Consider the following 16531-nt stretch of genomic DNA (forward strand, 5'->3'; position numbering starts at 1 on the left):
TAGAGCTGACCATTGTACATGGCCAATGGAAATGGTAAATGGTAAATGGACTGTACTTATAAAATGCTTTTCTAGTCTTCTGACCACTCAAAGCGCTTTTACACTACATGTCAGTTTCACTCATTCAGACTCACGGCAAAGGCTACTATACCAATTTCAGTCAAGATCTATACCCATTCACACACCGATGGCTACGCCTTCAGGAGCATTTTGGGGTTCAGTGTCTTGCCCAAGAACATTTTGACATGTGAGATCGAAACCCCAACCTTTAGATTGAAAGATAACCTCGACCTCTACAGATGAACTCAGCCGCCCCATGCATAAGACATTTTTAGAATTAGGACTATATCTTACAACGTGGTATTTTTACATTGTATGTTGGATGGTGTGACTTTTTGGGTGTTACGTATTTCTCGCTAAAGTTGCGCAACCAGCCATTCTAAGCCATTAAAAAACATGGTTAATCCTCCTTGGTCTTAACTTAAGTTTCCAGGCCTTTCAATGGAGCCACCAACTTAGCCTAGCGCCAGTAGAGTTGCTTTTGTCCTAATGGAGATGTCCATATAACATGTTTCATCCGCTGTTGGACCAACTGGAAGTGTCATATATCTAATAACAGAGCTTGAGGCTACGCTCCAATTGAACACAATGAAACAATCATATACTGTAGGTTGTGAATTGTATTTGTGTTCGTGTGTGAGCCACTTACTGGTTCCAGTGCTCCTTGGAGACTCTGTAGAGGGTGGCGAATACCAGCGGCAGGATGACTTGACAGTTCTCCTCTATCAGACTGAGGATGTATTCGTTGTTCCAGAAGTAAAGAGCCCGCTCCGCTACCTAAAACAAACACAGAGACAGAAGAGATTACTCTCTTTTATCCTTTATTACCCATCAAATTGGGTTACAGTTATCCGGCTTATTGCTCTCAAAAAAAAAAAAAATACAAACATTCTTACATAGGTGCGAGGGCTGTAACAAGTCTACATTGAAACATTACAGAATTGGATGAATGTAGAGAGATATGGTATATACCTGGAAGTGAGGGCTGGAGATACAGGCTGCAATCTGTTTGAAGAGTGGCTCCTGGACCCGGATGAACTGAGACGGCTCGATCACATCCAGGATCTCTTCAATCTCCCCTAGAAACATCACCTGTAATAACAGAAACACAAATGCAACACTTTTGATACATAAATGACAGAAAACACATTCATATTACTCCCAAAATGAAATAAGAATGTTAACATGCTTTGAAGAAGGATGAAGAGATACAATTAATACAGGTGTCCAACAAGTATTTCAACATGTTTCAACTGATTTGTTATTATGAGCTTCCTCACCTCTTTCTGCGTGCAGGTTTTTGGCCAGTACTTTAGCAGTCCTCTGATGATCTGCAGAGAAAATATGAAGTGCATTAATATGAATTAACACTGCAGCCATTAACCCAGCAGGATAGCTGGCTGGGGTCCATCTGTGCCATCTTCAATAATACAATAATACTTTGGCAAGTGCATTAAAAAATATGTTGTTTGCTTGGTACTGAGGTCATCTATAGATGTTGGTAAATGGAGAAGCAGATTATTGGAAACACTTTAATTCAACCTCAGACCAGCAGTGTTTATGCTACATTGGTGAACTATTTACCTAAATGGATAAAAAAAGAATAAATTCAGTTTACTACAACTTGAGTAGTAGTAGTAAAAGTTTTTTTTTCATTTTTATCAGCTGGGCTGCATGATGGTGCAGTGGTTAGCGATGTTGCCTCACAGTTAGAAGGTTCCTTGTTCGAACCCTGGTTGGGATGACATGGGCCTTTCTGTGTGTTGTTTGCATGTTGTCCCCGTGCATGAATAGGTTCCCTTCGGGTACTTCCTCCCACAGCCCAAAGACATGCTTGTCAGGTTAATGGGTGAGTCTAAATTGGCTGTAGGTGTGGGTGTGAGAGTGAAAGGTTGTCTCTCTCCGTGTGTCAGCCCTGTGATTGACTGGCAATCAGTCAAGGGTGTAACCCCGCCTCTCGCACAATGACAACTGGGACAGGCTCCAGCCCCCCGCGACCCTGAACAGGATAAGTGGTATAGATAATGGATGGATGGATGGATTTTTATCAGCTTTGATGACAATTTAGGTAAAAATGTTGATAGTAACCCTTAATTCCACAGGGATATTACAAGTTGTTTACATCCAAATAACGTTGGCTAACTGGGGAGGTTTGTTTAAAGCAGTGATAATTACATGTTTGGCCACTCTAGAGCAAATTATGTTCATGTAAATTAAACACTGACATCAATTTAAAATATTGATTTAGCAAACGTGCTAAGGAACCATCATTTTCTTCATAAAATTCAGCAGACAGAGAGCATCATTAGCATTCATTGGGACCCATGTTTCTGGCCACACGATGCTTGCAAGTCCAATATTCACAGTCCTATTAGATCTGATTTGGTCTCCACCAACCACTGAGGCCAATATATGGCTTCTTAGCTGCTAAATGCTCTGATATGTTTACCAGTTAGTTGCTAACCTTGTTGATGTTTGGTTCTAATCCTTTAGCATACAATGCTAAAAGGTTTATTACAACTTTTTTTTCTAAGAACAGCTGCTGGAAAGGTTCATGAGAATGGACCAAAACATTTAACTTGTTTGCAATTTAACAAAAACAATATGGTGGAAGACACAAAATTGTTTTGTAGAGCTTAGGTGGACTGCAGACTCTTGTATCTGTAAGCATTGTCACCAATTGCAACCTTTTTCAGATTACGTGTACTCATTTGAGCAGATGTTTTGCCACAGCCCAATTTGTAAGCAATGTCTTAGCCCAATATCACAGGTATATGTATAGGTATAGGTGATAAACTACACTACAAATCTAAGGACTTTATATTTTACATTTGATCAGCACTGTGTGAGTATGGTAAAGTAACAGAAAAACTGTCTTACGTATTCAGTCACTGTAGCATCTTTCTCCATAAACTGCACCACACAGTAGGCCAGCTGTAAGGACAGAGAAGAGACGGTTAGAACACACACACGCATTCCCTGAAGCTGTCAAGGAGACAAGGGGGATCTTAGCACTTATCCCTCAGGATTACACATTGTTAAAGATCGGAAAGACACGTTTTCCGAGGGGAGATGTGTGTCACAAGTGTGTATGATCATTTGTGTATGTGTCTACTTCTACATCAGCCCTCGTCTCCCCTTATAAGATCTGCAATCATTTCTCATTATCCAGCAAGTGTACGTGTACGTGTGTGTGTGCATGTGTGTGTTTTGCGGTTGCCCCCTTCAACCGGGCCAGTTGCCGGGGCAAGTGGGCACCGTGGCGACGGAGGCTGTGTGTGTGCGTGTTTACTTCGGAAGGAGTGATGTCACACAGAAGAAGTCCCTTAAGGCTAATGTGAGATAGAGTTTAGACCTCTTGTCTCTGCCTCTTTGTCTTTCCTCTTTGTCCTACTTTATACCTTTTCTTTGTTTACATTATTACTGTACAAGTTCATTCTATGACTTTCGGTTAAGTAAGTTCAAATGTCATCAATATAAACTATGATGGGTTGTCCAATTTTATCATTATAGACAGTACAGTTGTGTACTGTCAGATGGTTATATCTATCTTTTTGTAGGGCAATCTGTTTTTACGTTCTGCCTTTGTAGTTTCTTTCTTTGTCTCAGCCCTGACCTGAAGCTCCATTGTCTGTCTCTCTACCTGTCTGGCTTTCACATCTTCGGCAGCTATCATCTTTTTTCACTCCTCATACCTTTTCATTCTTATATCCCACCTTTTGTTGTTGTCCTCTCTTTCCTTCCCTAACTGTCCTATCCCTCACTCGCACCACAACATGGTTACAGAAGCAGAGGGAAAGAGGGAGCGGAGGCTAAAAAAGGGATGTCAAGCTTGAATAAAAAGAAAAGCAGGAAAAATAGGAGGATTAAAACAAAGGTGTTGATCGGTCAAACTATTTAAAGCATTAGGGAGGGATTAGAGAAACTGCTTGGGGTAAATATAACGTTGGATTCTGTTGTCAGGCCAGACCGTTGTTAGGCTAAGGATTATGGACATTGTAGTGTTTGTAAGGCTGAGATTTTACCAATATTGATTTGTCAAGGTGACAGGTCAAAGTAGAATCTATTTTTTGGGATGAATTTGTTCAAGGGAGCTCTAATGTTGGCTTCTTGCATCTGGGCAGGCATCCATGGCAGTGGTTCATAATGACATTTTAATGCAACTTCTGTGTTTACTGCTTATTTGTGTGTATGTTAGCCCTGCAAGGCTAGCTTAGAATCAATTACACCTTTTCAAAATAAAATAAAACATCTGCTCCTTTACAAAATTCAACATTTTGGCGTACATATCATGCTGTTAAGTTTGTGTTCCATTCAAATAGTGGAAGCTAATAAGCTAGGCACAAAAGCTTTCACTTGGATAGCTCAAGCTAGCTTAGCTTTCGTTCGCTTTGCAGCTCATACACGTTTAGTGTTGTCTTTGTTCCGCATTATACGAATGAGGGGGTCAAGCTAGCGCAAGCTGTGCGCAAAAGCTTTCACTTGGATAGCTCAATCTAGTTAGCTTAGCTTTTTAAGATTGTCATGACTTATTCCTTATAGAAGTTAATATTACGTATGCTTTCTTAGCACCTGCTGAGTCACTTTGCAGCACTTAGACATTGAGTGTTGTCTTTGTTCCACATTGTAAGAACGCGGGGGTGAAGCTAGCGTTAGCTGTGTGTCTTTGATGGATCAATGGACCAGACTCATAACTCCCAGTAACAAGTAGTCTTTTAACTTCAACAATCACAGAGTAACTTACAAGCTGCTCAAATTTCAGCAATGGAACTAAGCAACGGAATAAAAAGTCAGACCTACAGCTGGGAAACTGTCTGAATCTGAATCAGCTATACTGGCCAGGTATATGTACACCTACAAGGAATTGGATTCCAGTTTTTCACTGCTCTCAGTGTACAGACACACAAACAGACATACATTGTGGCTTTTTTTAGTGTCACCCACACAAATATTGCACCAATGACTTGTACCACCATTGTCAGTATGAACAAAAATGTGGACACTGGAGAAAACTATGTTATTAAAATTTGACCAAATGAGTAAATAAGTCAAAACATACACCCAGGATATACTGGCCTCTTAGGGGGGAAAAAATCAATTGGCCTTTAGAATAACAGTCTGATGTGAGCTTTCAATGTAAAAGAACCATAATGTGCTATGCTGTGGCTACACAATATAGTTTAAACAGCTGTTATCGCAATTCAGTGACGTGAATGAAAATGAGAAAACCCTTCACAAGCTACAGGAAGGATGATTCATCACAGCATCATTTCTCAGCATAAAGAAACCTTTAAGTTGAATAAAAGGTTCTGCTGTTGTATTATATTTTGATATGGAGATCCAGAACTGGGTCAGTGCTGCGGAGCCACGCCCACTGAGCACAAAACTGCTGTCCACCAGCACTGTATCCCCCGTGACCCTGTCCAACCGAGTGTGTGTTTTAGTGTGTGAATAATGTATGTGTGTGAACCACAGGGAGAGAGACGGGGAGGAGAAATGTAGGGCACGGTGATGCTTGGGCCTAGAATACACACACACACACACACACGCACACACACACACACACACATACACACACGCATACCTCAGAACAGTTTGTGTAGAGAAAGCTGTACCTTGTGCATAATCAAATAATGGGCGACAAAAATAAAATGCACAGACGCAAGCACAATAGACCAGCTACCAAATATTATGCTAACCCAAACACACTTACTCATACATGAACACACAAAGATCAAAGAAACCCCACACTTGTATGTGATTTAAAGCTGAGTGCATGTCTCTGCAGTATTATATGTGACTCAACTGCGCCTCCTAGTGGAACATTTGATACATTACAAAACAATACATAACTGCTATACTATCATTGAGATATATTCATTGACATACTCATGTACAGCATATTAGTTTAGTATGTTTTATCCTATTACTTGTCATGTACATATTAAAGCTTAATGTTTGTAGGCTGTTCTAACTGTTGCATTAAACTCAAGAGACCAGTGAAACCTTTGGCAGAAGATTTAGGTACAGTAAAATCCCTAAATATTTAGGATAGTAGAAGGGGTACGGGCTCTGAAACCTGCAAGCATTGCAACTCGGTCAGGAGAATAACTGCAAAATCACAAAGTATTGGGAGTTTCATTTGATAGTTTTAGTGAACCGAGATCTAAATATAGTTTCACTGCTTTTTAAAGCTCTGGCATACAGAAACATAATTCAGAGGTTGGTTGGTTGTTCTGTTTCTGTTGTTTTGGCTTGAAAAAGATGAAAATAATGCTGAGAACATTGGCTCAAAAAAAATCTGCAAACAGCATCAGAGTTGAACTTAAAAAATGACATAAGCACACATGGAAAACAGCTGTAGGGAACAACAGACAATCATTAAAGCATCTGTCCCTTGAATGTGGATGTAGATGCAGACTACATCCTCTCCTTGTGTCTCTTGATTCCTTCATCATCCACACCTATTTTCATTACACACCTGTCCCTGATTATGTCATCCCCAGTCCCATAGACTCCCTTGTGTTCCCTGTCAGATTCTCTTTGTACATCTTAGTTCGTTCTTGGTTTTCCAGCTATTTCCTAGTGCTGGTTTGGACAGATTTTGACTGATTTCTTTGTTTTTGGATTTTTGCCTGTTCACTTACTGGATTTGTTTGCTGTCTCACACTGACCTCATGTGTAGTCGACCTGGTTTGCAAGAAAAATAAGCTTTTTTTGGATTACACCTTGTGTCCTGCTACATCTCTGTGTTTGAGTCTCAGATATGTGCAGTACCATTACACCTTCATACAAACAAAGCCTTTAAGTGTTAGCGCATGCCGGAATAGGTCACTGACCTGTGCGTGGAAGATGGAAAGGGACTTTGCCGTGTGTAGGGGGATGAGAACCCGAACCAGGAACTGCTTGTGTTCAGCCTTCAGGGGCAGGGCGAAGCCATTTATGATGCTGGAGGAGAGGAGAGAAAAGAAAAGGACAGGAAGGTTAAAAGTTGCACTTAAATACTCAATTTTAGGGGCGCTGGTTTGGCTCAGAGGGTAGAGCAGATGCCCCATATACAGAGGCTACAGTCCTTGATGCACTGGTTTGACTCCACCCCTTAGCCCTTTGCTGAATTGCATTCCCCACTCTCTTCTCCCATTGTTTCATGTCTCTCTTCAGCTGTCCTACTTGATAAAGACAAAATAGCCTTAAAAAAATATACTGTATATACTCACTTTTATCAAGTTTGCCTTCTTTGCAGTAAAATCAAGTTGCTTGTGCTCATATAATAATTGCTAGGAGATGAACAATTAATGGTTTATGGTTTTGTAAAGTAATTTCTTGTCTTTCTGCTCCTCATTAAGGAGCATTTTGGTAGCCATTTGTCTACATTTTATACTAGTGTTTCTTTTGTCTATTTTTCCCACATAGGATCACATTTTGTTTTGAACTGTTGGTGATGAAACAGAATGTCAAATTCAAATTAAATCTACTAAATTATTTTTTCAGCCTTTCTGAAGTAATTTTAGGTTGGTTTCATTGTATTGTGTGTGCTTATTTTTGCTGTAAAACAATCTTTGTTATCTATAATTGATGTCTATTACATTCCAAGTAAGAAAAACATGCTGCTGAATTCCATAGATTTTCATTCTGGATAACTAGTAAAAACAGATTCTATTTGGGCCTGCATTTAATTATAAAATCTACCTTTCATATCTGTGTTAGCACCTGCATTTGACTGTGAGGCAGAGTCTATTCTTATACTGTGTCCATTTCCAAGTGACTGGACAAATGTGTGGTCTGCTCTGTTCACTACTACACTGACTGACATAGAACCCGCGGAGGGAAGAGTAGGAGCAGCTGAAGCGTGGGAACTAAACTTTGAAACATTTATTCAGCAGCACTCTGACCTGTTTGTCAGTTCGCATGGACTATTTATCTAAATCTGTCTAGGCTACATCAGTCAGTCTACCTGTCTGTCTGTCTTCATTTTCTGATCGCGTTGCTCAGTAGAACATTCCTTCAGAAATATCTTGCCCCTGCTGTTCCTCTAATCTCTCTTTCTGCCTCCCTCTCACCCCTTTTTCAGTATTCCTCTATCTTCTTGCTCTCTTTCTCTCTCTGTACAATGCATCCTCCCTCGCCCATCTCTCTCTTCCTGTCTCCTTGTGTGGGAGGAGCTATAAATACCTCTGTTACCACCAACATGAATACAAACCTCTCTCTCCTCTCCTGCTCTCCCTCCTCCTTCCTCCACTTCTGACTCACTCATCCTCTCTCCATCTCGTTGTTTATCTTTGTTTCTCATCCCTCCATTCCTCCCTCTTTTCTCACCTTGGATTATTCCTTTCCTCTAACTACATCCCTTTTCCTCGTCATTGACTCAGAGTTAACAAACTTCAAAAGTCATTGTCCAATAATTGATTTTAGTTTTTGATCAGGTCAAATGGTGGTTGTGGATTAGAAATAGAGTTTCAGATTTTTTGTTTTATATTGGGGGAAAAGTAAAGAAACAATCGTAAAATTTTTGTGAAAATAATAACTTAACCAGCTTTGTGACAAACCTCTTCAATCTTTTTGATTTCAGCCCTATTTTTAAAATGATTTTTCCTTTTTTTTGTATCAAAAAAGATTATTTTAAGGCATGTCTACCAAATTATTTCCCTATACATGGTGAGATGTAGGGGAAAGACACTTAATCTTGCTATTGCTTGCTAGCAATGTTTATTTAACAGAAGAATGTCAACATGCTAATCATTTCTGGTTTCCATCTCAAACTTGAATATGGTGTTATAAAATGAGACAAAGTAAATATGTTTGTTTACTTTCTCTCCAAGAAAGTGTAACTACCATCTATCTTCTATAACCACGCCACCACTCTCCTAGCCTCCTAGCGAGGTTGTCATGTAGCTTAAATTGTTACTCATCATAAAAGTGAAAAGCCATTATTAACAACAGCAACTAGCAGCAACTAGCTGGTCAGTTATCTCTGCAATGTTTTGTTTGAAAGAGAAAGACACAACTCTGAGATGAACAATAAAACTTTGTAGTCATGCTAGCCAGCGACAGCTTTCAGAGTAATCAGAGCTAAGTCAAACAATTGCCAACTGCTTCTTTAAATCACCCCTGAATAAAAGAAATACCAACTGGCACTTCTGCAATGAGAGTGTTTCTTTTCAAGCAAGAATGCAAAAAGTATAGCATCCCAGTATAGCTTAAAGGCTACTTGCTTCCTACCTAGCCAGCTTAAGCTAGGTTGTGATTTTCAGTTCCTTGGAGGAAGAAACTGTAAAAAGCACAAAATAACTGACTTTTCTGGTCACTCAAGCCAACAGCCGCTGACTCACAATGTTAACACTGGCTCTACACTTGATGCCAAGTAACAACTTAAGCTCACAATAGTCAAGCTAACATGTTTATGTATTTTTCAATCAATAAAAAAGATTATGTCAACAAGATGGCTCGAAAAGGTAGAAATATTTTTCCACTTTGGACTGAGCCAGACTAGCTGTTCCTACTTATAAGAAATGCACAGGGATGCGGTTGACATTCTTATTTTTATCTCAAAAAGCAGGCAAAAGATGGTACATGTTGAACTACAAGGAGAACAAGGAGTAAAGAAAACACACTGGACAATTTAAAAAAATGTATGTATTCATCCTCCATTTTCTTCATCTTTCTTTCTTTAACTATCACCCCTCCATTCTTGTTCCCATAGACTTGTGTGTGTGCACAGGCAAAGAGCAATACATGTTTTATCACTTTTGCTTCCTTGCAATCTTTCGTCTTTCTTTCCTATATTTCTCCTACTGGCTACAAAGACAAAGCAAGCAACTACACCAACCTCTGAGTCGTCTTTCATTTATGTCTTTAACTCCCCTCTTGTTTGTGTCCCTCCTACTTTAACTTATTTCCCTCCCTGCCATATAACTTATTTGTTGCTCCGTCAGGCTTTGGACTCACAGGTGTGTTTACCTGATAAGAAAAAGGGGCCGATAATAATAAAAGAAAAATGAATGCAAATTGTTTTTTTGGTGTTGAGCAGCTGCAGTTGTGCTTTTGCTTTCTCACCAGTTTTTGGAGTTGCCTAAGTCACTGGGTTACCAGCTGTCTCATAAATACAAGCAGCGGTGCAGGTACAGTAAGTGTAAATGTAAGTGTGTGAACACTCAACTCCACTCTAATGCATTCACAAGGTCATGCCAAAGTATGCTTTCCTTCAGAGTGAAGAGAACGCTCCCAAGTGTGTATACATGATTTTGGACACATACCTGCCAAGGATTTCCAGAAGCTCTGCAACTCCGTTGAAGTGCTCAGTTTCATATATGAACCTGAAGGTCCGAAAACAGAGAGAGAGAGAGAGAAAGAGAGAGTGAAGACTTGTAATGATGGATGAGTCCATCAAATAACTAGAATTTTTAGGCTCAAAAAAGGAAGTAAAACAAGAACTGCAATTCTAGAGAACATATTCTGTTTCTCTCTTGTAAAATCCACCATGCATTAACTGGACTGGATATTAATCAGTATCATGATCAGCAATGTCTGAAATAGAACTCTGTTACTTATGTAATGATATCACGTGAGAGCTAGAAATGGCGTACAATTACAGTTAAACCATTTAAAAAGAAATAGAACTATTTCCAGCATCACAGCTCTCCTGTGCTTTAATTATATTGCAAACACAACTATTCTAGCACACTTAGTGAAGGGAAAAGATGAAACATGATGAAGTACATCACAGCCCTCTTGTTAGTCAGAGCTGTTTAACCGATCATTTGAAGAGATTTGTGTCACTGCACAATGATTAAAATCTCTGGATAGAGGCAGGATGGCTGATTCTGAGCGTGTTATGACTGCGAATGTGCACAGTCATGTTTTAACAGGCCTTGTGTGTGTTTGCCTGCATGTGTGGCAGGATACTACTTCGGTGAGCCAGAAAATACTACATGTAACATTTTGTGTTCTCAAAATTTAAAGAGAGATATTTTATTAATCCCCGAGGGGAAATTCAATGTTAATTAAACTATTCTATTAAATGTCTGTACTACTTCTACCAAAAAGGATTTGCTGCTTGTCTCCCATTCTGCTCTGTGTTATTGCCAATGTTCCATTTATACATTTTGCACAGACCATAATTACAAGCAGCTGTGTGGGAAAACTGTTAATGTCAGCCTGCGAGGTGTACTTCAGAGTCAGCAAAAGAACTTTTAAAAAATAACAAAAAATTGGTGACCAAATGGCTGCAAAGCTATCACCAATATTAACACTAGAAGCAATGCACCTAGTGCGCTTCATTCTGTCTGTGGCCGGTTAATTAAGCCTTAGCCTTCAGCACCAGCATTAAGGGGGACCATTTAACATATGAGTGCTCTCAAGTTGGAATAACATTATGTTTTGACATTTTCTCATATCAGTAACTTGCTTTCTTCCTTCATGTAACTTTTGTTACAAAATGCATATTGACCACTTCCATCTGGTGGCATCATTGTCACATATTCAAAAATATAGCCTATTAAGTTTTGAGAGCTTCATGCATTTATGTTTTCTCAAATGTGTATTAACAATCTGGCCCCTGAACCCCTTACCAGATATGTCCAAAGACAGGACAGTAAGAGAGTAACCAGGAGCATGAATAAGGGTAATTGTAAAATACAACAATCAGTATCTAAATTAAATTAAGATCTAAATTTGGACAATCAGCCGTCTCCATAAAGGGCTGTCAGCTCTGGAACACATTACAAACAGACAAAAAATTAATCCCTGATATAAAATCTTTCACTTGAAAGGCTAAATGCTGGCTTAAAGCAAACAAGGGCTTTACAAATTTTTAGCTTATTGTACTTTAGATTACTTATTTATTATTGTGTAGTATTTGTGTGTTGTTATAGTATAGCATATATTTTTAACTGTACTTTCAAATCTGTAGTTCTATGTTGTTGTTGGGTTTTTTTTATGATACGGACTGCTTTACTTTGTATAATTTTGTATATGTAAAGGCCCAACTAGGGACAAGAGTTGAAAATTAGCGAAAGCTATAAACTCTCTGTGCAACACATCAGTCTCGTGCTATGTACTGGAACTATGTCAAATTGCATCATCCCTATTCAAATAAAATAAATTCAAATTCAAATTCAATTTAAATTTATGATTATATATATAATATATAATAATTTCTTGTTTAAAATCATCACTTGTTCCAGTGAAGCAGTGTGCTGATGGAAAAATGCATTACAGAGGTCATTAACCCAGCTTTTCTCCCTGTTGATGCTCTTTGTTGGCTAATGCTTCATGTATTGACTTTTAAATGCTATAAATAGCACCTTTAAATCCTGTGCATTGGATTGGTAGGAGGCAGCCTGTACCTGAGGAAGATGTTGTTGATCTGTTTGCGGATGTAGGCTCGGAGGCCCAGTAGTTTTCCATAGACACGGTGCAGGATGGTCTTTAGGTACTCCCTCTCCCTGGGGTCCTCGCTGTCAAACAGCTCCAGGAGCTACACACACACACAATAATTACAGAAATGCTTACTGTATGTTTTGTAATATGCTTGTAAGAATTGCTTCTGACTGCATTAATTCTCAAACCCTCTCACTCCTACATCCAAACACACTGAAACTGAATTTTGACCATTAACCTAGACCAGTTCTCTAATGAGAACATTTCATGGGTCACAGAAACATTTTTTTTACCAACCACAAAGAAAAACTAATACAACATAATCTTTTTAAATTGCAATTAAGTAATTTCCTTTCATTTTCATTTATCAGGATTTTAGAAACATTTTGAAGCTTTGGATTTAACAACCTTACTCCTTCAGGAGGGAGAGGATTACCTGCAGGACAAACTTCTGGTCGACGTAGCGTTTGGCCATGGAGGGCTGGAAGTCCGGGCTCTCCAGGAAACGCAGAAAGAACTCGTACACCAGCTAACGGAGACACAAGCAGCAAGCTATTAGTACATCATAAATTGTGTGTTTGTTTGTCTTCTAATGGAATAATTTGAGATTTTGGAATTATTCATTGTCTTACAAAAGTTAGATGAAAATATTAATGGCACTCACATGCCTGTAACGAGCTAACTAATGTAGCTAAAGCAAGCAGATGGTTAGCTTAGTTAAGCAAAAAGGAGCTCAAAGAATCAAAGAAGTTAAATTAAGAATAAAAAGATTGCAGTGAGAACCATGACTGACACAACCAAGATTGCTCTTATGCTCGCTTTGGATGTGTTTTCTACACTCCCTCTGTGAGCAAAAGTATGCAGAAGGAATTGTTTAAATAAGCTAGCTTATTCGCTTTCTTGTCAAGAGTGAGATGAGCGAGAAGACCTGTATCAATGTCTCTGTGTGTAAAGTGTAAAGCTAATGGTGCAGCAAGTAAGATGAGGTTAGCCTAGCTTAGAAAAAAGAGTGCTGTTTTTACACAGTCTCTGTTTTCATATGGATTAAAATAATTTGTTAAAACCTACTGTGATTTTCTAGCTTTTGACAGAGCAAGGCTAACCGCCCCCCCTGTTCCAATGTAAATGCTAGGCTAAAATAACAGCTGTATGTATGGTGTCAATCTTGTCTTCTAACTTTTAACAAGATAGCGATATCTTTACATCTTTTAAGCTGCTATTGGAAGCATTGCATGATGGACATGAGCTTATAGGGATCTCAAAAGGCGACATTAGAAAACGTAACCTCTTCCCTGTATGCTCTGTCTCCATGAGACAGTCTGGACTTCACGCTTACATTTTGACTCATCTCTTCCTGAATGTGCAGGAGTGACTGTACACCATGTACTACCAAATGTCATCTAGACAAACATCACAAGTCTATTTAGAAGATGGGATGTTCTACTTTGCTAGAGCTCCATTTTGTTAATCAGGGTGAAAAAACAGGAACATTTTTGAGTTCATTTCTGCTTAAAACAGCAGATTTAACTGATCTAAAGGACCTGAGAAGCAGGTACACTATGTTTATGTGCAGATAAATGCTGAACATTGCATTAACAGCAGCACCTGGTGGGAGTTGTGTGCATTATGGCAATGTCTGCCCTCCTAAATATGATATATAATATAAAGTGAGGCCCATTTGTCATGGCTGTTACTGACACTGCACTGTGTTTCACTTTCATAACAAAGCAAGTGCATACAACACCTAGCAGTTTTTTTAAGGGAAAAGGCCAAAGTCAACACATTTTCCTCTATCTTTACCACTGCAGGACAGTCATAATTTTACCATAACATGATTTTGTTTTGTATAATGTACCTGCAGATGTGGCCAGGAGGCTTCAAGTGTCGGCTCATCTTCCTCTGGGTCAAACTCTGGATTCTCGCTGGGTGGGAGAGTCCGGAAGATATTTACAGAGATCTGGAAAACCACAAATGGAAAATGAATGAAAAGATGAAAATTGATGAGGGTTAATGAGGGACTGGTCCTTTTTTGGGGGGTATAGAGGAAAAGCAGTGTAGGTATACTTTCCAAATACTCTATTTCAGTCTAAGTCTTTGAGTCTCTGATTGACATTTCTCAATTGTCCTGTTACAGTATAGTCATAGTCATTACAGAGAAAAGCATTCACAAAAACATCCTCTGACTCATTTCCATATTTCATCAGGCTGATATTTTAACAGGATGCACACATTTGTCACGACACTAAATCAACTATGAGGATAAATCCAGGATAAATGGTTTGTGTTACAAAATATCATTCAAATGTCAAGTTTTGAAGAGTCCTCTTTTCAAAGGACAATTTCAAAGGTCAACCAAATCCATCAAATATAATGGGTAAAACAATTGGTGTTGGGTGGATATCAGATTACACCATCCAATCAAAAGAAGAAGTGGTTGCTCATTGAAAAGAAAAAAAGGCCTTCCACCACTTTTCTTCTGCTACTGTCGGCCATATTTGATGCTGTCTGCAGAATGGCGTTGGAGAGGAACTAATAAGCCATGCAACATGACTTCTCGCTATATCATGATTTATTCAACAAATGCATTTCCACTCGCCATTAAGTGCATAAACTACATTGCAAAAACAGCCGTAGTGATCCTAGCGCCTTAATTCAGCGTTGTAAGAGCCATTTATGCAAAGAATATAGCAAAGTGTTCAAGTAACTTAATTGGTTGTTGTGTTTACACCAATTATGATTGCACCCAGCCCTAGCTTCCTATTGGTATAAGGTATCTTTCGCAATGGAGCCTGGAGAGCACACTAGTTTTTGACCGTAGCGTAGCTCTTTTTGGACGTCACACTTACAAGTGTTATTTTGCAAAGATCTGTTTGCATGAGTACAACTTCTCACAGCAGGAGGATATGGCTCATTTTACATGAGCATGTAAGCATATTTTGGACCTCTTTGCTCCTCACTCTTATCCTATCAGCTCTCCATCCTCTCTTTTACTGATTGTATCCCCTTTCTTTAATATAAACATCCATCTCAAATTCTTTTCCCAGCAAGATTCAGTGTTATTTCAGACAAATTACTTTATCGACTTTTTGCTGCAACAACCTTTTGGTTAACTTTAGCAATGCTAGCAGTGGCTATGAATGACAATGATAGAGCGTCTGTGGGTTTGTTGATCGACCATGTGCAAAATATGTCAGCATGTTAACGCACTGAACTTAAATAGTGGACATGGAAAATATCATACTTGCTTAACACTTGCTCAGCATTTCTGTATTATCATTGTATGCATGTTAGCATGCTAATGTAAGCATTTAGCTCTGAGCACCACTGCGCCTAGAGGAACAGGAATGACAGTAGACTTAAGGTTTTTTTCTATGTAAAATAAAAGAGGCAAATTGCCATTACATTTGTGGGAGATATGGGAACTAAAAAAATCATTTGACAGGTGTTAGTTTGTTTTGTCCAGTAGCCTATTAGGCTTTTGGACCTGTTTGAACTTTACTTTCTTGGCCTCACATTGATGCTGTTACACCGCTCTAATCTATAAACTTATTAGCAACTTCTTTTATAGATTTTTTTTTAATGTGGTTCCACATTAAAGCTTTCGCCCACTTTCCTTTCATCTCATCCTCGGTCCCATCAGCATTTTCACATCCTCTGAGTATAGTGACTCCATAACATAAGCTATATCCTCTGCCTGCATTACCTTCTGTCCTCAATCCCCGTTTCCTTTCCTCCTCTTTACATCCTCTGGGACCTCTGCTGCCTTGTGATGGTGTACACACATTTTCCACCACACTCCACTTCTTGTCCACCTCTCTTTTCAGGCCATCTGTGCAGACTATTGCTACTTAGCACCCTTTGCTAACGCTTTATGTCTCCTTTCCTTTTACTTGCTTAAATATCTATCCCTCTCTTCCTTTCTCTTTTCCTCTTTTACCACCTTTGTTTACAGCCTTTGAACACTCCAGCGCTCCATAGCTGGATATTACCTTCTGTCTGCCTTCTTTCTTTTCATCCTTCGCCCACCCTTTCATTCTTCTTTTTTAGTTTATTTTCCTGCTGTGTGTAGAGTTCCAGGTGTTCCAAATAATAA

At 39.0% G+C, this 16531-nt stretch overlaps 1 protein-coding gene across 1 annotated transcript in view; it reads right to left on the reverse strand.

Moving 5' to 3' along the window:
- ppp2r5b (protein phosphatase 2, regulatory subunit B', beta) overlaps positions 1-16531 on the reverse strand; it is a 50603-nt gene that overhangs the window by 7391 nt on the left and 26681 nt on the right. The window contains exons 3-11 of the mRNA XM_069671806.1: positions 14294-14395; positions 12875-12967; positions 12405-12535; positions 10314-10373; positions 6900-7008; positions 2941-2994; positions 1341-1391; positions 1033-1152; positions 710-837 (exon numbers count right to left, since the gene is read on the reverse strand). Coding sequence (XP_069527907.1) covers positions 710-837; positions 1033-1152; positions 1341-1391; positions 2941-2994; positions 6900-7008; positions 10314-10373; positions 12405-12535; positions 12875-12967; positions 14294-14395 — 848 coding nt within the window. The remainder of the gene's footprint in view (positions 1-709; positions 838-1032; positions 1153-1340; positions 1392-2940; positions 2995-6899; positions 7009-10313; positions 10374-12404; positions 12536-12874; positions 12968-14293; positions 14396-16531) is intronic.

This window comes from Semicossyphus pulcher, unplaced genomic scaffold (genome assembly GCF_022749685.1).
Source record: "Semicossyphus pulcher isolate SPU_LCO1_2020_fin unplaced genomic scaffold, fSemPul1.0.p SCAF_21, whole genome shotgun sequence".
NCBI classification, from domain to species: domain Eukaryota; kingdom Metazoa; phylum Chordata; class Actinopteri; order Labriformes; family Labridae; genus Semicossyphus; species Semicossyphus pulcher.